Source organism: Barbatula barbatula, assembly GCF_947034865.1.
Source record: "Barbatula barbatula genome assembly, chromosome: 1".
In the NCBI taxonomy this organism is placed as follows: Eukaryota; Metazoa; Chordata; class Actinopteri; order Cypriniformes; family Nemacheilidae; genus Barbatula; species Barbatula barbatula.
The window spans coordinates 26955489-26978417 of record NC_136766.1 but is presented as its reverse complement, the minus strand read 5'-3'; the positions used below and the strand labels follow the sequence as shown (position 1 = coordinate 26978417).

General features: G+C 36.8%; 2 protein-coding genes across 3 annotated transcripts; one reads left to right on the top strand and one right to left on the bottom strand.

Annotated features, from left to right (window-relative positions):
- Positions 1-8224: 8224 nt before the first annotated feature.
- On the bottom strand, positions 8225-10486 carry LOC306891705 (zona pellucida sperm-binding protein 3-like). The gene is made up of 8 exons (XM_079452181.1): positions 9855-10486; positions 9661-9782; positions 9466-9569; positions 9209-9386; positions 9022-9139; positions 8872-8957; positions 8707-8795; positions 8225-8627 (listed from the first exon to the last, which is right to left on the bottom strand). Exons 1-8 carry the CDS (start codon positions 10431-10433, stop codon positions 8560-8562), a joined length of 1344 nt encoding a protein of 447 aa, XP_079308307.1. The 5' UTR covers positions 10434-10486; the 3' UTR covers positions 8225-8559.
- Positions 10487-16674: 6188 nt separating this feature from the next.
- Positions 16675-18823, top strand: LOC306891786 (zona pellucida sperm-binding protein 3-like). 2 transcript variants are annotated; one of them, XM_079452319.1, is made up of 8 exons: positions 16675-17243; positions 17316-17437; positions 17529-17632; positions 17712-17889; positions 17959-18076; positions 18139-18224; positions 18299-18384; positions 18461-18823. In XM_079452319.1, the coding sequence occupies exons 1-8, from the start codon at positions 16689-16691 to the stop codon at positions 18526-18528; spliced, it is 1317 nt and encodes a 438-aa protein (XP_079308445.1). In that variant the 5' UTR covers positions 16675-16688; the 3' UTR covers positions 18529-18823. The 2 variants fall into 2 exon arrangements, with proteins under 2 accessions (XP_079308445.1, XP_079308444.1); XM_079452318.1 differs by having other exon boundaries at positions 17508-17632; positions 18461-18580.
- Positions 18824-22929: the final 4106 nt, after the last annotated feature.

Below are 22929 nucleotides of genomic sequence, written 5' to 3'. Positions count from 1 at the left end.
CTCTTTTGAGACAGCAGAATTTTTCTGGCAATGATGCCCAGCATGTAAAATGCAAGATCCCTGATTGACTGCTGTGGTTTCCAACTCCTTGCGGAGTTCTGTAAATTTTGTCATCCAGAGTGCTGAACTCTTGAGCTCAATTAGCTGCATTTCCATGTCCTGTCTATCCATCCACTCTATCAGAGATGCATCGAATTTGTGTCCATCGAAGCTCAAAGGCATAATCAAAAGAGGGAACATTAGTCCAAAATTCCAAAAGTCCCCAAACCGTGTTGTGAACTCCAATTCGAGTTTGAACATGTATTTGGATATTTCACTCGTGTTAACGCTGCACTGTGCGTACAGCTCCCGTACATGTTTGAATTATCGGAATATGGAGGTAGCGATATCCCTTGAGAAAACTGCCAGCTTGTCCATAAACGCAGCACATGTTTCGAACATGTTCAAAATGGTGTGTTCAGCCCATTGAGGTGGAGATTAAGCTTGTTCAGGTGGCCTGTGATATCAGTGAGAAAGATGACTTTCAAAACCCATGTCTCATCTTCGAGTTCAGTGTAGTAATTAATTTGTGGTTGCCATTGTTTAAATTTTTAAACTAATGTTTGTCCTTTATTGTTATAAAAACATGGTTAAATCAAGGCATGCCATAATTTAGATAGCTTGAGGTTTTGATTGAAATTATATTTTTTTATAGTTGAAATTATATATTTTTTATAGTTGAATAGAATAGTTTAGTTAAATAAATGAATTCTAGTCCTCCATGTACACATCCAGTACTTGCAAAAATTAATTTTATTTCCATTTTATGCTTACATGAACACAAAACCACTAAGAGCCACAAGACTATGGGCGATGGCGAATGGATGGCCAGGTTGGATTCAATAGACCAGCCCCAAAGGCAGCAGAAATGGCATGACCTCTATCAGAAGGTAAAGCAATGTTATCTGTATCTCATTACATATTATGCAGTATACAGGTCACCTTAAAATAGTGCAGACAATATAGATCAGTATTGTTTCTTATCTTTTGTAGATAGATAAATGCCTCATGCAGGCCCGTGGACAGATCTCCCTCTTTGGAGAGTCTAAGCACTGCAATTGTGGATTCCACACCACTAAGGTGATCTATTTGAAAATGACATTTAACGTTTTATCATATATGTCAATAAGTACAATAAACAATGAAATGCTTTACTAACCTCCCAGCTAACAAATTTAGGTTCTAAAAACATTTTCAAAACATTGCATTTTGGTTGTGGAAACATTGCTGTGGAATGTTTCTGAAACGTTAAAATGTCCAGTTTTCTTGTTGTTGTTATAACGTTATTTAAGGGTTACAAAAACATTCTTCTATAACGTTTGCCTAACTTTACATCCAACCAAAATATAACGTTCTTTAAACATTAAAAAAAACATTCTAATAACGTTATTTAAGGTTGCAAAAACATTCTTCTTTAACGTTTGCCTAACTTTATATCCAACCAAAATATAACGTTCTTTAAACATAAAAAAAACATTCTAATAACGTTATTTAAGGGTTACAAAAACGTTCTTCTGTAACGTTTGCCTAACTTTATATCCAACCAAAATATAACGTTCTTTAAACATAAAAAAAACATTCTAATAACGTTATTTAAGGGTTACAAAAACATTCTTCTGTAACGTTTGCCTAACTTTATATCCAACCAAAATATAACGTTCTTTAAACATAAAAAAAACATTCTAATAACGTTATTTAAGGGTTACAAAAACATTCTTCTGTAACGTTTGCCTAACTTTATATCCAACCAAAATATAACGTTCTTTAAACATAAAAAAAACATTCTAATAACGTTATTTAAGGGTTACAAAAACATTCTTCTGTAACGTTTGCCTAACTTTATATCCAACCAAAATATAACGTTCTTTAAACATAAAAAAACATTCTAATAACGTTAAAATGTCCAGGTTTCTTGTTATTATATTATTTAAAGGTTACCAAAACGTTTTGTATAACGTTCTATATACATTAATTTCTTATATATTAGAACGTTATTTACAGGTTACAAATACATTTCGTGCAACATTCTCCTAACGTTATTTTCACTCAAAATACAATGTTCTTTGAACACCTACTTTTTTATATTCTTATAACATTAAATGTTTCTGTTAATTTACTGTTAAGAACATTAATAAAAGATTACAAAACACTTGATACAACATTCTTCAAACTTTATTTTCATTCAAAATATGAACATAAATATCGAGTATTAACAATTTCTTAACAGGTTAGTATTCAAAAGTGACATGAAACATTTAGGTAACAAATTAAATTAAAATCTGCCTTTTAAAACATTAAAACGTATTTAATTATTAAACATGTATCAACAATTTAAAAGAAAAACATATTAAAACATAAATTATTAGGACACTGCAATTTGAATCTGTTTGTAGACTGGACTCCTGTGCACACCTGTCTTCTGTCTCCTTATTCTCCACCTGTGAAGTGAACAGATCATAATTTATTATTTTTGATCATGATAAATTCAGTTTGGCTTACATACAACTGAATTCAGTTATTTGCTTTAAAACGTTAAGGCTACCTCACACTGATCCGTTTCTTAAGTTTCTTAATAACAATGTTGTGAAACATTACATTTTCACTTTCTTTACAAAAGCTTAGATCTGTAGGATCTACAATGTCAAACACAGATTGATCCATCTGAAGAGTGCACGATCGTTGCTCATCACGCAGCGCTATCGGCTGGCTAGGACAAAACCTTTGGTTAACATACTTTATATCGCGTTTGGTAAGGACACGATGTTAACAGGTTCATTTAAACATAATATGGTGGTATTTCTGCTGTTTAAACTTATCAGAACGTTCTGGGAAAAAACTAAAGCTTGCTGGAGATAATCAGTCAACAATGATAACTAATCAACTTAAATATGTTCCTATGCCATGCAAAATCGAGAATATCATAACCCGCAAACAACAAAGTACATAAAACTCTAATTTTGAGGTCAAACAGATCTGCCATCGGTGAGCAACCACCGAATTCAAATATTGGCGCCCTGCTCTAAGTTCAACAAAGCATTCAATAAAAGACTAGAGTGACTGAAATCGATAATGAAACATTTACTTATTTTATTGCACTTTCGGTGGGTAAAAAATATAAATATAGCTAGAATGTTTTAAGCTGAAATAGGCTGACCCATGCTAGATTTAAATGTAAAATATACTTCAAAACACGTCAATACACGGTAATGTAATATCCAGTCGCATCTTAATTTAGTAATAATCGCAATAAACACATGAAGATGAGACTAAATAAGATTACATGCTCTGTACTCACCTAGTGAAGCGCCATGTGGAGTGAACAAACGTTCGTTGTGCGCATGCGCGATCCGTTTTGGGCGCGATCCGATTTGCGCGCCATGCTCTTAAAAAGACAGTTTACATTTTAAAATATCAGCTTCATAATATTACTGATTTCCCATGATGGATGGATGGATAATGAATTGATTGATTACTTAATAGACATTTAAAATATGATTACACAATTAATAATCAAATATTTTATTACACATGCCATCAATAATAAGTAAATATATTATTATTTAAGATTTATATAATATAAAATATGTTAATTAATGTTAATAAAATACCACTAGCCAGACTGCTTAACAAACAGACCAGACTGTGCCAGGCCATGCGTCCAGCGAATCTGTCCTCCATTTATAATTTAGAGCCACGAAAAACTATAATTGTGCTATATTTTTGTCCCAGGTTATGTGCAGAGGTGTTTTGTCACTCACTGATGCATAAAAGAGCAAACATTGAGTAGTCCATTAAGTTAAAATGTTATTATAGGAGACAATTGTGCAGCTCTCAATCATTTGTAGTCAGAGCAGCATTAGGCCTACTGTAAATTCAGCCATATAGATGTTACAATGTGAAACAAAGCATGGCGCACAAGATGACAGGACACTGTGCTGCTCAAATGTCAATTTTTGGGTTACACAGAGATCCTGTCTCAACTGGGCATACTAATCATAGACATTTACATTTTCTAGCAACATTTTCTACCATAAATATGTAGTTATTTCTTTCTTAGAAGTGTTGTTTGGCCGAGTACATGTTTCCCATACTGCTCTGCATTTCACACATCCAAGTGCTCACACACAGCAGTGAGAGTACAGTTTTTGCATCCATTTTTGCTGTGGTGCCCGCGGAGCATGCGCGCATTACTTCCGTGTTAAACAGGAAGAACCCTCGTCAGTTTCCGGTTTGCAAGACTTAAAGCAGGTAGAAATGGGAAACTAAGAAAATGTATCAATTTAGCAGATGCCTTCCACTGCAGGACACCGCAGTGGTGTATAGAAGAAGAACTAATGTCTATTTTTCCCATTTCACAAGTCTCCCCAACTGGAAACTGCAGAGAGTGCTTGCGTTAAACGCAGAAGTCACATGTGCTCAAGGGCTCCTTTGGTTGTTGGAACGAGCGTGGAGAGAGTGGTGTTTATTCACTCCCCCCAATTTCATTTTCTGGTGGTCCTAAGACTCACAACCTTCGGGTTACAGTCCAACTCTTTAACCAATGTCTAAAAAAAGTTCCAATAATATTGTTCTAAGAAGGTATAACCTTTAGCATTATGAGAACCTTCATCTAGTGCAAAAAAACATCAAAACAATGTTACAAGAACGTTGTACTAAGAACATTTTAGTGTAACATTACCAGAACATTGATCAACTACAAATGACATCAAAACGACGTTCTGAAAACATTGTTCTTGGAACGTTTTCACTTAATATTATAAAAACCTTCATCAAGTGCAAAGAAACATCCAAACAATGTTACAAGAACGTTGTTCTAAGAACATTTTACTTTAACATTAGCAGAACATTGATCAACTACAAATGACATCAAAACAACGTTCTGAAAACATTGTTCTTGGAACGTTTTATCTTAATATTATAAAAACCTTCATCAAGTGCAAAGAAACATCCAAACAATGTTACAAGAACGTTGTTCTAAGAACATTTTACTTTAACATTAGCAGAACATTGATCAACTACAAATGACATCAAAACAACGTTCTGAAAACATTGTTCTTGGAACGTTTTATCTTAATATTATAAAAACCTTCATCAAGTGCAAAGAAACATCCAAACAATGTTACAAGAACGTTGTTCTAAGAACATTTTACTTTAACATTAGCAGAACATTGATCAACTACAAATGACATCAAAACAACGTTCTGAAAACATTGTTCTTGGAACGTTTTCTCTTAATATTATAAAAACCTTCATCAAGTGCAAAGAAACATCCAAACAATGTTACAAGAACGTTGTACTAAGAACATTTTACTTTAACATTAGCAGAACATTGATCAACTACAAATGACATCAAAACAACGTTCTGAAAACATTGTTCTTGGAAAGTTTTCTCTTAATATTATAAAAACCTTCATCATGTGCAAAGAAACATTCAAACAATGTTACAAGAACGTTGTTCTAAGAATATTTTACTTTAACATTACCAGAACATTGATCAACTACAAATGACATCAAAACAACGTTCTGAAAACATTGTTCTTGGAACGTTTTCTCCTAATATTATAAAAACCTTCATCAAGTGCAAAGAAACATCAAAACAATGTTACAATAACGTTGTACTAAGAACGTTTTACTTTAACATTACCAGAACATTGATCAACTACAAATGACATCAAAACAACGTTCTGAAAACATTGTTCTTGGAACGTTTTCTCTTAATATTATAAAAACCTTCATCAAGTGCAAAGAAACATCAAAACAATGTTACAATAACGTTGTACTAAGAACGTTTTACTGTAACATTACCAGAACATTGATCAACTACAAATGACATCAAAACAACGTTCTGAAAACATTGTTCTTGGAACGTTTTCTCTTAATATTATAAAAACCTTCATCAAGTGCAAAAAAACATCAAAACAATGTTACAAGAACGTTGTTCTAAGAACATTTTCCTTTAACATTAAAAGAACATTCGTTGATTAAAAATAACATAAATAGAACGTTTCTAGAATGTTGTTCTAAGGACGTTTTTCTTAACATTAAAGGAACGTTACTCATACTTTGAAAACATTATAAAAACGTCCCATAAACATTATTTTAAGAATGTTTTCCCCTTACCTTTAAATACCTTCAAAACAACGTTAGTGAAAGTTGTGGGAACGTTCCCTGTTAGCTGGGCTGGTGCTGCTCCACTAAACAAAGCATGTTCTGATCATGGAGATAAAATATGCCTCACGCCATCAAGTGCCACTCTGGTCAACTAGTGTTTTGTTCTTATCTGAACTGAATACATTCAAATCTAGAACAGCTTTGATTATGCACCTGTGCCATTATATACTGTTTTGGATTTCTAGCAGGAATGGAATACTAACAAAACAGATTTTATTAGAAAATTGTTAAAAGGTGACGACAATCAAGGCAAACAATGTGCATCAATGCTTTGTCGAGCACCCACAGTCGGCTTTTCAGATGCGTTAAAATGCTTGAATTAAATATATGGATGGAGCCTTAAATATAAGAGGCACAGAGAAGGCCAATTGAACTCAAAATCGCTGTCAGAATCGCAAATGTAGACAATCTGCCATCTGGTGAATTATGGTAGAGGTAGAGTATATGCAATATAGACAAATGACAGGGTAAAACACAGAACCTCTTTCTACTTTCGTTTCTATTCTTTTTTAGAATCTGTTGCAATCGTTTCAACCATCAGATTTCAGTAACAGGAAATAGTATTACAATCATCACAGATTAGTTTTTTTTCTGGGAATGGAATGAATTGGTAAATGATAAAAGGAATTTCAGGGGGACAACACGTTGTTGCAACGCGCGTTACGGAGATTGTAATATTACCCACATTTTATTAGAAATGCGTTATATTACTGCGTTACAGCAAAAATGAATAGATTACTGTAATATTACATTTTTAATGCCTTACCCCAACACGGATTGCCATTGCGTTCCTATTTCCAGGGGGCTCTAGTTTTTGCCCTAGTTAACACAGCCAGTAATTTCTAAACCGCTGGCAACAAAAGTGAGTACACCCCTAAATTGAAAAGTGAAAATGTCTAAATGTCAGTATTTTGTGGCCACAATTATGGTCCAGCACTGCCTTAACCCTCTTGGGCATGGAGTTCACAGGTAGTGTCGAACATTCGTGCTATGTTCTGCGTGTTCAAAATTGGAGAGAGGCCAGTTAAGAAAAAGAAGTTTATTGATCAGAAGATTCAAAAATACAACAGCTGCTGGGTGGGTCCTCCGACGCAAACGTCTCAAAGGACCGACTCATAAATGCCATGTAAAATTGTTTTTCTATTTCACTGGTGTCTTTTCTTTGCTGGGGGGTTGGGGAAGCCTGGGAACAAGTCCAATCCGCTTTCTCTCCTTTGTTCTGCCTCAGCCAACCAGCTCAAACTCCATTGCTTTCGAACCATCTGCAACATATGGAAACACCCCACCAAATTCCATGGGGCTCCGTGTGTAATCTGATCTTTACACACACCATTTCCTGTGGAAAATACTCAATTTACCCCCCTAACTCTTGGTTAGCCCAACTCACACTGGTTATATTTTCAAAATTATGCACGGTTAGTAATCAATAATGAAATCATAAAGCATATTAAATGTAAAGGCATAAAAATCCTTCAGTAGCCACTGGAGTCCTCTTCCGTTCCTCAATGACGACATCACTGAGCTGGTGGATGTTACAGACCTTGCACTCCTCCACCTTCCGTTTGAGGATGCCCACAGATGCTCAGTAGGGTATAGGTCTTGAGACATTCTTGGCCAGTCCATTACCTTTCCCCTCAGCTTCTTTGGCAAGGCAGTGGTCGTATTGGAGGTGTGTTTGGGGTCGTTATTTCCAAAGGAAGTGGATCATGCTCTGCTTCAGTATAGCATCACGGTACATTTTGCCATTCATGGTCCCCTTAATGAACTGTAGCTCCCCAGTGCCGAAAGCACTCATGCAGCCCCAGACCATGACACTCCCACAACCATGCTTGACTGTAGGCAAGACACTTTTTGAACTTCCAGTGACTAGTATGAGAGTGATTATAATTTAACACACCATCTCCCCATTGGCACCCGAGACCTTATAACACTAACAAAATCACATGACACCGGGGTGGGGACAATGGCGAATTGGGCACAAGCTGGACATTCCCTTAGGGGTGCTCTCACTTTTGAGTCAAGCGGTTTAGACATTAACAGCTGTGCGGCAAGTCATTGAGGGAAAGCCAATTTATGCTGTTGTACACACTTGAGATACTGTATATGGGCACAGCTGGATGTGTAGAAAAACTGATGAAGGCACGGTTTAAAGAACTGAAATCGTAACGTGCAGCTTCTTTGTGCCTGCCATGAATTACCTAGCCACAATATGCAAAATCAGCCAAATTACCACTGTGACATCAGAACCAAAAATAAATTTGATGATCAAGGCTCCTTGAATGACGACTATTTATAGACCATGTATAAATCAGTTAAGAACAGTTTTATTCAGCACTTAGCAATTTCAAATTACAGTCGACTGAAGCCAAATTCCTTGACATTGAGGGGCCCAATAGATACTTGCTCCCAACGAAGATCTATGGAGAACAGACTAGTGAGCAACTTCCAAGACCTAAATCAGAATAATTTGTAGTTCATCCAAGTATTAACCCATACCTTTAAGAACCTGATCGCTTGCACTACTGCTGCTACAGGTCGAGTCACAGCAGCCACACACCTGATCAGATTCATCTACAGACACCCACCTGCCAAACAAAGACACAGCCTCAATGATAAACGTCACCCTACTGACCCAGTGAAGGCTTTTTGGGGGAAACATACCCATTAGGGGAGAAAGAGCAAGCCTTCTGCTCAGGATTTGTTGGAGTGGCTACAGGAACCGCCTTCAAAATGCATGTGATGTAGACCTGCAAAGACAACAGGGTTAAAAAAGTGCACTATAATGTACTCGTAACTAAGGCAAATACATACCAGCCCACTGTCCACTTGCTGGAACCTGAAAGCCTCCAGCTGAAACTGCAGTTTATCAATTTGAGATCGAGGCAGGTAGCGAGAGCTCGAGCCTGTGAACTTGGCATCAACAAGGCACCTGGTGAAGAAAAGAGTTAAACACCATGCAATACTTCTAGGATGGGCTGAATAAAGGGCCATGTCTTACCCATTATTCTCAATGAAAGAGTATCTGGGGTCAGAGTTCACATCAGGGGAAGAAGTGGCTACACAATGGTCCACAAACACACGGAGGGGTACATGGTTGTACGTCTTCACAGAGGCCTCGATATTCACAATGTCACCCAGGAAGTACTGGTTTGAGGGTCTCTCAAACTGCCAATCATCTGTTTCAAAGACAAATTAGACAAGGTCTACAAAATGAAGTTGAAACTACATTTAAAGCTAAAGCTGTATAATACAAACCAGTCATAAGCGTGAGGGAGAAGACCAACCGCTCTTCAGCGACCTTTGTAGCTGCAAATGGTACCCAAGTGGGCACCAGGACATTACTGCTCACATTATGCATTCTGTAGATTGTAGAAAAAGTTGGTCACCACAAACTGCAATATCTTTTTCTACACACACACGTATACAGCCATCTTCTGCTCAGAACCTCACCTTGGATAGTGACACTCAATACTGACAACAGCACCACTACTCCTGACAATAGGAACACCATTTGAAGCCTCTTGGGGAGTATAGACAAGGTTGAAGGCATAAACAAGCTCATCTTCGGTTTCCTAAAGAAACAAGAATGTTACCCAAATTCAGAACCAAAACACTTTTGGCAAGTAGAGGATCAGTCTTCTCACAGTTAACATGCTGCCACATTCATGCAGTTCGGACTCAAAGATGAGCACTCGAGCACTATTGTCCTCCCCTATTGGTTCACAGCCTCCCAGTGCAAAACCAGAAGCCATTAGTGGTTTTCCAGTCCCAAAGAAGTCTTCCATCACTTCCACATACACTGAATTCTCACCGCACTGAGCCCCTACACTATTGGGAGAAACAGGGCGCCGCAGCTCAAAAGGAATCTCTGGCTGTACCGGTTCTTCTGGCAATCTTGGAAAGGCCCACGTCAGTTTTTCCATCGGACCCTGCAAAAGCTGTTTAGACTGAACACTGACAGGATCTTGACCAGTCTGCATTGAAAATTGAGAAGGAAATCTCTGTGGCACAAGAATGGGGTTGTTAGTTTGGGGAAACTGAGGCATCCTAGTTTCACTCTGCTGAGAAACTTGCATATGTGACCGAGGCCTAAATGAACGAGGCTTCTGAGTTTGGGCCGATCTTCCCCGCCATTGTGCAGCAGACAAGCCAAATACAAGCACCAAGCCTAATCCTAGTTGCCACAACCCCATCATTGTTAAACATGAGTTTCCATGAAGCATTAGGAACCCTGAATCAAAATTTAAACATTTGGAAATCAGGATGGCTCCGCCCCTCTAGTGATTACCATAATGCTTATCTAGACTTGTGTATTTGCCTAACCAGCTTGCAACAGGTGGATGTTGTTGGACGCAGATGGAAATCAGGATTTGTGTACTTTGTATTAAGAGCTATCCTCTTGCTTATTTTAATTGGACCTTTCAAGTTGAAACACAACCAACCATACAGCATACCTAAACTTTTTGTTTTGTTTCTTGTACTTTTTATGAATTCAGACACATAGCCACGCACAGACTTGTACTCTATAAAGTATCTAACATAGTAAAGCTTAATAAGCAAACTTCACAGGGACTATAATCATTACAGCTCAAACTATTTATTGTGAATTTATCATTTTTCCCTCCCCATCCCAATTGTGTTGTGATTAGACTGTGTGAACGGATCTAGATTGTCTGGTTGTATGTTTAACTTGATTCAGCATGACCTATATTATATCATCCACAGCACATAGACAAAATGGGAAAGTTTGCATCTCATGAGACACGTTATGAATTCTTATAAAAGTCAATTCACCTATTAAGCGCAAACTAACAATACAAATAACACAAGACTACAGATGAATAAAAAAAAAGGAACAAAAGAAACTGTTTTCATCGAATAATGTTTTAACGTCTGTGCTTCAATATCCTTGCGCATCTTTAAGTGGGTATACGGAAATCATTGATCTGTTCTAGTGGGTATCCAGCGTATACCTTCCGATCACTAAGGGCATAGCCCTCAAAAATGGACCACAGGGATATTACTTGTTCAGATTACTTTTTTTGGTATAGACTATTTCCAAGCACGCATGCACACTTTTGTGGCCCTCACTGCAGTTCATTTCTGATAACAAGCAAAATAAATAACAAGTAACTTACATTAGCTACAATTAATTATACTCTACATTCATATAATTTGCATCTGATGAAATCCTCTTTACAAAATAGGTCATATAATGTCAGTTTAGATGCATGGTGAAATGAATTTACACCTTTAAACCCTGCGCAGAAAGTTATCATTGGTGTACATCTATAGTGGAGTTTTGGTTCCTTGCCACCGATCCCACTGGCTTACTCACTGGGAGACTGCTGATTTAGTTTGCGTTTAAACTTGCGTTTAATAACACACATGCATGTTAACATACTTTATCAAATATTTTTTATTTCTGCACGTATTGGAATTATTCCAAATTGATTTGGTATATTGTAATTTTACACTCCCAGTCCTGATAACAATATTTAAAATAATAATATACCTAAATGAAATATACTTCGATTGAATAATTTAAAATTTCTGACAATCCACTAACATCAGTGTACATTGCACAGAGAAAAACGTTCAATAATACCATGTATCTTAATGCCACACTATTCTCTTTAAGGTTTCCCCTAGTATTATGTTAATTCATTTTTTTATTATGATAAAAAAGTAAAGCAACAATGAAGGTTGTGAAAAGCGCTATATAAATTGAATTGAACTGAATAACAAAGATGGATTAAGAAATGTAACATTAATGAATATTGAGACAAATTATGGGAAGAACACTGAGGTTTTCCCTCTCTTGAGTTTCTAGTTATACCAGGGGCCGTTTCAGGAGGTTTTGGGAAAACTCTGAAATGAGGGAAACTTTGGGTTTTCGGTTTCAGAATGTGAGGTATGACAAACCCAGAGAATATGGGGTAACTAAAGCCCATTTTTAAAAGATAGGTAAGTTATACTCAGAGTCAGTAACCATAGTAACTTACTCTGTGAACCTAACCTGGTCGGGAGCAAGTTTTCTATAAACAGAGTTTCTTTCGATCTCCTCCGCCTTTTTAAAGCAAGTGGTGTACCTAATTCATATATTCATTCATACAGTCATTCATGGCACACATTTTGATCACACAGACACCAACTAAGTGACTTAAATGCAATTTGTGCTTTTGTAGAGGATAAATAAAACGCATGAATAAAGTATGTCTAAATACAGGCATACATGCAGAAATGAAGCAATAAACATAGGCTAGATGTGGAGCCATTCCTATCCAAATGTGCTCCGAGAAGAGATCGAACCGTTAGAATCTGAAACCCTAACAAGTGATCATGACATCTCACAATTATCATTATAGAGCACTTATGGGGAGTGAGGACATAACAATGTTTTATTATTTCTGTTTCGTTTCTGTTGTTTCATTCATTTACTGATTAATGTATTTGTTTACTGGTACATTTATCTATTTTTTAATTGAAACAAGAGTCATTTTCAGCACATTAGTAAATCCACTGCAGAGCAGAAAGTGTGCCTCACTCTCAAGCGCTTTCTGCCCCCATGTTCCGTTGCCATGGTGAATCGTCGTATCGGAGCTCCATTGATCATGGCTCGTCATAGTCGTGACGCTTCACTCAAGATAAATCTACCCCGAGTTGATAGAACTAACTCAAACCAGCAGTTCTGAAACCAAAAAATGAATGTTTCACATCTCTGTGAAAATCAACTCAGAGTTCACATTTTAACTCAGTGTTGGTTGAAATGGGCCCCAGAGGAGAACAGTTTGGCCATTCTTGTTTTGATTAAAATTATTTGTTGAAGGTTCTTGTTAGAAATGTTTCCAAATTAGTTAAACACGTTGCCATAACTTTTATTTGACATCACAATTGTGTTAGAAAACAGACAAACACATGGGGTCAGCGTTGAGCTATATAGGCAGGATAGATCATTAAAACAAAATGTATGGGGCAAATATAAAAGCAGGGATAGGGGGTAGAAGAGGGTATGTCTCTTTAAATGAGGGGAACATACTCTCTCCATGTCCCATACTCTCACTGCTGTCCCCACCCCACAGATATTGACCCAGCTAGCTGACCAATCTGGGTGGCAGAAACTGTGTGGCTTCAAATAATCCGGAGGCTGTTTGTAGTTTAAGTAATCTTATTTGCTCCAAGTGAAGATACAAGGGATGGGAAACCCATGTATTATGGATTATTTGATATTTTTCTGCTTTTTCGGTGGGACTATTACCAAAAATCTAAAGTCTTAGGTTATGAGTTTAATACTCATAAATCATTCAAAAAAATGTCTACAGGCACCCACTGGATCTGCCTTTGTGTTTGCAGCCTAATACTGCAGAGAAAAACCTATTTTTAGTATGAAAAAGAGTTGAAAGGAGGATGGGAAATACTGAGAGAAAACAATTGAACCCTTTCAACCACAGATCAGTTGCAGTCTCCAACCAGCTCAGTCCCGGGACTGGGGGCACAAATTCAACAATCAGTCCATCAACATTATACTTTTGAGGACGACATTTACTATTAACAGTTTAATTGGGGAGATTACATGTGTGTAATTATATCTGCACCAGCGTTAATCTTGGTGAGAGAGGAGTGTGACACGAAGTATGCAACAGTATCTGCTTGTCATGTGAAGACAAAAATGAATCTGGGTCTGCAGGGTGTCTGAATTATCTGTCTGTTGCTAAGAAGCTAGAATTATATTTTGAAACGTTAAGCGATTAGCATGGATGAATAGTAATTTGAACATCCTCAATATGTCAAGATAACATATGTTGGTCATGAAAGTTTAGATGGATGTTTAAACACTCAGTTTAAAGAAAAAAAGTTATAAAGAAATAATATTAATCACACTGTTTTGGTAAAACAGGTCAGGTTTATTGTCTGAGTTGGAAAATTCTCCTATGGAATTGAGATGGCGAGCCTCCCAAAAAGAAAAAAAGAGTTCTGAATGCTGAAATCTAAGCCTGGGAAAATACACTTGCTGTGTCACGAGGACCCTTTTTCCGTCGTGCTATAACCTCAACCCTTCTTCAGTTGGGAGGACATTCTTTTCCACTTTGCACTGGTAGGACTGAACTGATTTCACGCACACACTGGACTTTATTAAAGAACTTTCTGGACGGTGTTCGTGAGACAATTCAGAAAAAAAGTTCTAACAAGAGTGTAGTTCACTGAATATTGTTGAATGTAAATCAGATGTAAATTTTGGATTTTAATTTTTATCATTTCAGTTTGATATATGTTTTAGTTGGGTTTAAATGTGGTTACATGACAATGTACCCTGGTTAAGGAAATTATTTGGTTTGTCTAACGGTATAGGAGGTTAAAACTAAAAGCTAATTTGAATAAGACCCTAACTCTAAATTGAAGATCAGTGAACCTTAAAAGCTGTCCAAAATCAAGATCAAATCAGAGTTGTGCTGTACTCGATAACTAAACAAGGATAAAGGTTAAACAGCAAAAGCGATAAAATGCTGTTTTAAGAGAATACGAAAAGAAAACCAAAGACAACACCGATAACTCATGTTTTTCTGCATACATTTTCTTGTTTTCTTGTATTGTTTTATTTTCAAACCGATTCATGTTGTTTACGTGACTATTCAATCAAAAAATATATTTTCTTTGAGTATTTTACCTGTTGTATGATTTATTTACTGCCAGTATTTATTCTGTTCTCCACTTACCTAGAAACTGGTCCATTGTTCCAACCTACATTGCGGGCACTTGTTACATAAACGTTGTCTATGAGCAAATACCAGGCACAACAGGTGTGGATCCATACACACATTGGAAAATCAACTCGGCCTTCTAGTTTTCATGCTACTTTCTAGAAACAATTAGAAACTAATAAAACAGATTATACAATTAGACTGTATGGGCCCACAAAGTGAATTAAACCATCCATAACTAGTCTATGACAAAAGATATCTTAACCGGCACACATTTGACTATGAGAAAGTGTTCTAAAATAGATAGTGGATTCCAGATCTGCTAAAAGTAAGTACACACATACAACAGATGAAAGACATCAGGGACCCGTTTCAGAAAGCAGGGTAAGTGCAAACTCCGTGTAAGTTAACCCCAGAAAACGGGATACTCTGGGTTTTCAGTTTCAGAACGCGATGCATATCAAACCCACGACCACGGGGTAAGTGAAGCCCGTTTCAGAAATCAAGGTATCTTATACTTAGAGTGAGTAACCATAGTAACCTACTCTGTGAACCTAACCTGGTCCGGAGCAGGTTTTATTCCACTAACCCGAGGTTTGTTACAAACTCCGCCCCCTTTTAGAAACGCGAGGGGTGTTGAAATTGCCTACGCCGTTTGTTTATTCATTCGTTTTCCTTAATCGCGCACAAGTTCGTAACACAGACAGTTAAATGGCATGTCTGTTTATTCAGGAACCCGTAGTAGATGAGGAAACAGCATTAATTTTGGTGAGAGTTAAATTTACGTCGGGAGAGAATATATGGTGAAGCCCCGTTTGGATGTTTTATCATATCTGGAGGATTTTTTTTTGAGCAATACCGTTTTTCCCAACCTTGCAAACGTTGTGTTAAAATGCAGATTTGTAACTCTTTTGTTGTTCTGGAAAGAAAACAAGGATAAGAATCTTTACTCGCTGTGTTTCATAAAGAACAAAACTAAATCATTTTATTTTGAGAACTGTTTTGTTTTCTACTTTGCAAATGTATTTAAGAACCATCTATTTTAAGACTAAGATTCTCCAGAGTATTTTAAAATTAAACATGATTCGATGACCACAGTATATTTTGTTCATTTGTGCTATTTGTTTTGTTTGATTATGCTTAATAGGTGAATTCAAAGTGTTTAGAAGGTAATTGACATTACTTGTTATAAGAATTCATAACGTGTCTCAAGAGATGCAAACTTTCCCATTTTGTCTATGTGCTGTGCAGAATATAATATAGGTCATGCTGAATCAAGTTTAACATACAACCACACATTCTAGATCCGTTCACACAGTCTAATCACAATACAATTGGAATGGGGAGAGAAAATTATAAATTCACAATAAATAGTTGAACTGTAATGATCATAGTCACTGTGAAGTTTGCTTATTAAGCTTTACTAGTTTAGATACTTTCTAGAGTATTAATCTGTGCGTGGCTATGTGTCTGTTTTCATAAAAAGTACAAGAAACACAAAAAACAAGTGCAGCTATGCATGCATTTGGTTATGCTTTAACTTGACAGGTCTAATTAAAATAAGCAAGAGTAAAGCTCTAAATACAAAGTGCACACATCCTGATTTTTATCTGCGCAATAAATGTCCAACAACCTCCACCTGTTGCAAACTGGTTAGGTAAATTAACAAGTCTAGAGAAGCATTACGGTAATCACTAGAGTGGCGGAACCATCCTGATATCCAAATGTATAAATTTTGATTCTGGTTTCCTAATGCTTCATGGAAACTCATGTTTAGCAATGATGGGGTTGTGGCAAGTAGTATTATGTTTGGTGCTTGGTCTTGTTGGCTTGTCTGATGCACAATGGCGGGGAAGATCGGCCCAAACTCAGAAGCCTCGTTCATTTAGGCCTAGGTCAAATATGCAAGTTCCTCAGCAGAGTGAAACTAGGATGCCTAAGTTTCCCCAAACTAACAACCCCATGCTTGTGCTACAGAGATTTCCTTCTCAGTTTTCAATGCAGACTGGTCAAGATCCTGTCAGTGTTCAGTCTAAACAGCTTTTGCAGGGTCCGATGGAAAAATTGACTTGGACCTTTCCAAGACTTCCAGAAGAACCGGCACAGCCAGAGATTCCTTTTGAGCTGCGGCGCCCTGTTTCTCCCAATAGTGTAGGGGTTCAGTGCGGTGAGAATTCTGTGTATGTGGAAGTGATGGAAGACTTCTTTGGCACTGGAACACCACTAATGGCTTCTGGTTTTGCACTGGGAGGCTGTGAACCAATAGGGGAGGACAATAGTGCTCGAGTGCTCATCTTTGAGTCAGAACTGCATGAATGTGGCAGCATGTTAACTGTGAGAAGACTGATCCTCTACTTACCAAAAGTGTTTAGGTTCTGAATTTGAGTAACATTCTTGTTTCTTTAGGTAACTGAAGATGAGCTTGTTTATGCCTTCAACCTTATCTATACTCCCCAAGAGGCTTCAAATGGTGTTCCTATTGTCAGGAGTAGTTCTGCTACTGTCAGTATTGAGTGTCACTATCCAAGGTGAGGTTCTGAGCTCAGGATGGCTGTATACTAATGTTTGTAGTAAAATATTTAGCTATTTGTGGTGAAGAGCTTTTTCTGTAATCTATAGAATGCATAATGTGAGCAGCAATGTCCTGGTGCCCACTTGGGTACCATATGCAGCTACAAAGGTTGCTGAAGAGCGGTTGGTCTTCTCCCTAACGCTTATGACTGGTTTGTATTATACAGCTTTAGCTTTTAATGTAGTTTCAACTTCATTTTGAAGACCATGTCTATTTTGTCCTTGAAACAGATGAGTGGCAGTTTGAGAGACCCTCAAACCAGTACTTTCTGGGTGACATTGTGAATATTGAGGCCTCTGTGAAGACGTACAACCATGTACCCCTCCGTGTGTTTGTGGACCGTTGTGTAGCCACTTCATCCCCTGAAGTGAACTCTGACCCCAGTTACTCATTCATTGAGAATAATGGGTAAGACATGGCCCTTTATTCAGCCCATCCTAGAAGTATTGCATGGTGTTTAACTCTTTTCCTCACCAGGTGCCTTGTTGATGCCAAGTTCACAGGCTCGAGCTCTCGCTACCTGCCTCGATCTCAAATTGATAAGCTGCAGTTTCAGCTGGAGGCTTTCAGGTTCCAGCAAGTGGACAGTGGGCTGGTATGTATTTGCTTTAGGTATGAGCACATTATAGTGCACGGTTTTGAAAACTGTCTTTGCAGGTCTACATCACATGCATTCTGAAGGCGGTTCCTTTAGCCACTCAAACAAACCCTGAGCAGAAGGCTTGCTCTTTCTCCCCTAATGGGTATGTTTCCCCCCAAAAGCCTGCACTGGATCAGTAGGGTGACGTTTATCATTGAGGATGTCTTTGTTTGGCAGGTGGGTGTCTGTAGATGAATCTGATCAAGTGTGTGGCTGCTGTGACTCAACCTGTAGCAGCAGTAGTGCAAGCGATCAGGTTAAAGGTATGGGTTAACACGTAAACTTGCAAATTCTTATTATGGTCTTGGAAGTTTCTCAATATTTGTCTGTTCTCTATAGATCTACAGTGGGAGCAAGTATCTGTTGGGCCCCTCAATGTGAAGGAATTTGGCTTTGGTCGACTGTAATTAGAAATGGCTATGATGTCAAGTGCTGAATAAAAGTGATTTATACATGGTCTATAAGTGGTCGTTCTTCAAGGAGTCTTGAACATCTAATTAACTTTTTGGTTCTTATGCCACTCAAAGCCTTTCTACCTTAAGCGGTAATTTGGGTGAAAGCCAGGTAATGCATGGCAGGTAAATGATTCTTGACTAGGACCTCTGCTGGCAAAAGTGAGCGACTGCGCTGTTGCAAAATGTTTCACAACAGACCACAAAAAATAAATGAGATTATATGACGTTCATGACAGCAATCTGTTCCAATGCATATGAGTCAAAGATAACGTATAGTGGGTATAGACATTTTTCTCTAAACTTTTGTAACTAATGAATAAATGCCGACACAGTTTGTTGCATTCTATTACAAATAGCTTTCCTGTAGCTCCGTGGTAAGAGCAGTTTGTTAACGCAAGGTTGTGGGTTTGATCCTAAGGGATTGCTGATACCCTTCAAATGTATATGCATATACATAATGCTATGCAAGTCGCTTTGGGTAAAAGTGTCTGCCAAATGCCTATATGTAAATTATTCACTGTAGTCTAGTAAAGCCCATATGCTGACTATTTCAGATTATCAAATTACTACCTAAAATAATCTATGAAGATGTGTTCCAATACTTTTCAGCACTCATCACGAGGGAGTCTAGCTGTATAATTACCCAGATCCAAAATTCTTGCAACAATGAACTCTTACAGTAGGCTATAATCAAACTATAAAATGCAAAGCAATACAGTACATCTCAACAACCTAAGAGCGAGCCCTGTGTTGTGCTTTCTAAAACATTTCAATCTGAGGTAAGGAGTCACTTTAGAGAACGAATCAAGCATTGATACAAAGCTTCACTGAAAATCTACATAAAGATGGCCTAGGCCAGGGGTCTGTATCCTTTTTGAAGTGCTGTGCCATAAATTCTTTTCATGGCAACCACTGTGCCATTTTAAGATCAACGTTTAGTATTCCATGTAATTGTACCACAATATTTATTTTTAGATTGACACTATTTGTATACTTATACTATATGACTATAAGACCGAAAAAAATACAATTGAATAGACTAAGATTTTTTTTCAATAAAAAAAAATTGCACTGATTTCTTAATTTTAAACTGTTTATGCAAAACATTTTGCTCCTTTGAAAGGATGACAGCAAGAGTATAAAACACAAGTAGTATTGGAATCCACTTCTAATGCTGCTTTTTCACATGTTATAGTTATCATCTTTATTTTTAAAATTTATTTAACAACTGAAACGGTTACATATGTATATAAAAAAATTATAGAACAAAAAGCAGAGCAGCAAGAGTTTGTAAAACAAATAATACTGTAATCACGTTTTAATGCTGCTTTTCAGTGTTAAATCAAGGATTACCAACATGGCCCAGTGTAGGCGAATGCAAGATTAAATAGATGTACAGTACTTATTAATACTACTTGGTGTGAGCCCTGGTCCTGTTTTCCTTTGCTGAGCTCTGTTACCTTGGGAGTGTAGTATGTCACCTTAAATTTCACGCATGCTTCGGAATGATCAACAGTCAAGCGATTGCGAGAGGGACAGAGCACATATTGAGTATTTTCGTTTTACGTATCTCTTTTTACATATATCTACATTTATGCATGCATTTGAATATTAACCAACATGATATATCTTTATTTGTGCATGCATTTGAATATTAATCTACATATCATTTCACATTGCATTTTTAATATCACACTTTTTTATTATCACACTTTTTATCAGTCATGAAGCATTAAGAAGTATTCATAGGAATAATAGAATAGAATATTAATTATTAGAGATATAATCAGAAACCATATTTAACCACATTTAATTCAAGATGATTGTGAGCAAATGACTAAGATGATTTAATGACTTAATGTTACAATCAGTAGACCAAATGACTTAATGTTACAATCAGTATACCTGTTTAATGATTAGTTACATAAAAATACTTATATAGCATGCTTAAGAATACTTTTCAACATTTTACAGCAATGTAAAATCCAGTGATGTCTGTGAGGCCTAGAGGCCTGAGGCCTAAGGTTCAAATAAAGTTCAGAGGATGAGATACAGAAAACTTAGTTGCTTTCCTCTAACCAATGCATTGCATGGTCAAGGACACATTATGAGTTCACCAAGTTGCTTCACCGGAAGAGAACCGGAAAAGTGTCCAAATATGGGCACATTAATTATTTGTTTATGCACCAACCAAGATTCCACGATTAAAAACGTATCCTGTTGCCTGGGATCTATTGGTGGCAGAAATAGGGTTATTGGTCATTAAAAATAAGAGATAACGGGAATTTGCCTGATTGGTGAAACAGACGAACCCCCTGCACCAGTTTTCACTATAAATATGGGGTTGAAAACATATTTTTAGATGCTTTGGGAAGATCTCACTTTGTTTGGCATGCGCAAATAAAGTTTACTTTTTGACACCTGGACCTTCTTTGTTTGAGCAATTTTTTGAAACTACAAGATCAATTTTCTACAACACACATTGTTCACGTGTGAAAATATTTGCTCGCAGAGGTATGTCGATCCAAAAACCGTCAGCAAAGCCAAAGCAACTCTTTTGAGACAGCAGAATTTTTCTGGCAATGATGCCCAGCATGTAAAATGCAAGATCCCTGATTGACTGCTGTGGTTTCCAACTCCTTGCGGAGTTCTGTAAATTTTGTCATCCAGAGTGCTGAACTCTTGAGCTCAATTAGCTGCATTTCCATGTCTTGTCTATCCATCCACTCTATCAGAGATGCATCGAATTTGTGTCCATCGAAGCTCAAAGGCTTAATCAAAAGAGGGAACATTAGTCCAAAATTCCAAAAGTCCCCAAACCGTGTTGTGAACTCCAATTCGAGTTTGAACATGTATTTGGATATTTCACTCGTGTTAACGCTGCACTGTGCGTACAGCTCCCGTACATGTTTGAATTATCGGAATATGGAGGTAGCGATATCCCTTGAGAAAACTGCCAGCTTGTCCATAAACGCAGCACATGTTTCGAACATGTTCAAAATGGTGTGTTCAGCCCATTGAGGTGGAGATTAAGCTTGTTCAGGTGGCCTGTGATATCAGTGAGAAAGATGACTTTCAAAACCCATGTCTCATCTTCGAGTTCAGTGTAGTAATTAATTTGTGGTTGCCATTGTTTAAATTTTTAAACTAATGTTTGTCCTTTATTGTTATAAAAACATGGTTAAATCAAGGCATGCCATAATTTAGATAGCTTGAGGTTTTGATTGAAATTATATTTTTTTATAGTTGAAATTATATATTTTTTATAGTTGAATAGAATAGTTTAGTTAAATAAATGAATTCTAGTCCTCCATGTACACATCCAGTACTTGCAAAAATTAATTTTATTTCCATTTTATGCTTACATGAACACAAAACCACTAAGAGCCACAAGACTATGGGCGATGGCGAATGGATGGCCAGGTTGGATTCAATAGACCAGCCCCAAAGGCAGCAGAAATGGCATGACCTCTATCAGAAGGTAAAGCAATGTTATCTGTATCTCATTACATATTATGCAGTATACAGGTCACCTTACAATAGTGCAGACAATATAGATCAGTATTGTTTCTTATCTTTTGTAGATAGATAAATGCCTCATGCAGGCCCGTGGACAGATCTCCCTCTTTGGAGAGTCTAAGCACTGCAATTGTGGATTCCACACCACTAAGGTGATCTATTTGAAAATGACATTTAACGTTTTATCATATATGTCAATAAGTACAATAAACAATGAAATGCTTTACTAACCTCCCAGCTAACAAATTTAGGTTCTAAAAACATTTTCAAAACATTGCATTTTGGTTGTGGAAACATTGCTGTGGAATGTTTCTGAAACGTTAAAATGTCCAGTTTTCTTGTTGTTGTTATAACGTTATTTAAGGGTTACAAAAACATTCTTCTATAACGTTTGCCTAACTTTACATCCAACCAAAATATAACGTTCTTTAAACATAAAAAAAACATTCTAATAATGTTATTTAAGGGTTACAAAAACATTCTTTTGTAACGTTTGCCTAACTTTATATCCAACCAAAATATAACGTTCTTTAAACATAAAAAAAACATTCTAATAACGTTAAAATGTCCAGGTTTCTTGTTATTATATTATTTAAAGGTTACCAAAACGTTTTGTATAACGTTCTATATACATTAATTTCTTATATATTAGAACGTTATTTACAGGTTACAAATACATTTCGTGCAACATTCTCCTAGCGTTATTTTCACTCAAAATACAATGTTCTTTGAACACCTACTTTTTTATATTCTTATAACATTAAATGTTTCTGTTAATTTACTGTTAAGAACATTAATAAAAGATTACAAAACACTTGATACAACATTCTTCAA

What these genes read in the sequence shown, in the direction of transcription:
- LOC306891705 (XM_079452181.1), bottom strand. Translation starts at nt 10,433, where the DNA reads ATGCTTCATGGAAACTCATGTTTAACAATGATGGGGTTGTGGCAACTA. An exon ending in CTCCCTCACGCTTATGACTG is followed by an intron (nt 9,387 to 9,465) that starts GTTTGTATTATA and finishes TCTTTGAAACAG; the next exon opens with ATGATTGGCAGTTTGAGAGA. An exon ending in TCTTTCATTGAGAATAATGG is followed by an intron (nt 9,140 to 9,208) that starts GTAAGACATGGC and finishes TTTCTTCACCAG; the next exon opens with GTGCCTTGTTGATGCCAAGT.
- LOC306891786 (XM_079452318.1), top strand. Translation starts at nt 16,689, where the DNA reads ATGATGGGGTTGTGGCAAGTAGTATTATGTTTGGTGCTTGGTCTTGTT. An exon ending in AGCAAGTGGACAGTGGGCTG is followed by an intron (nt 18,077 to 18,138) that starts GTATGTATTTGC and finishes CTGTCTTTGCAG; the next exon opens with GTCTACATCACATGCATTCT. An exon ending in TGCTCTTTCTCCCCTAATGG is followed by an intron (nt 18,225 to 18,298) that starts GTATGTTTCCCC and finishes TTTGTTTGGCAG; the next exon opens with GTGGGTGTCTGTAGATGAAT.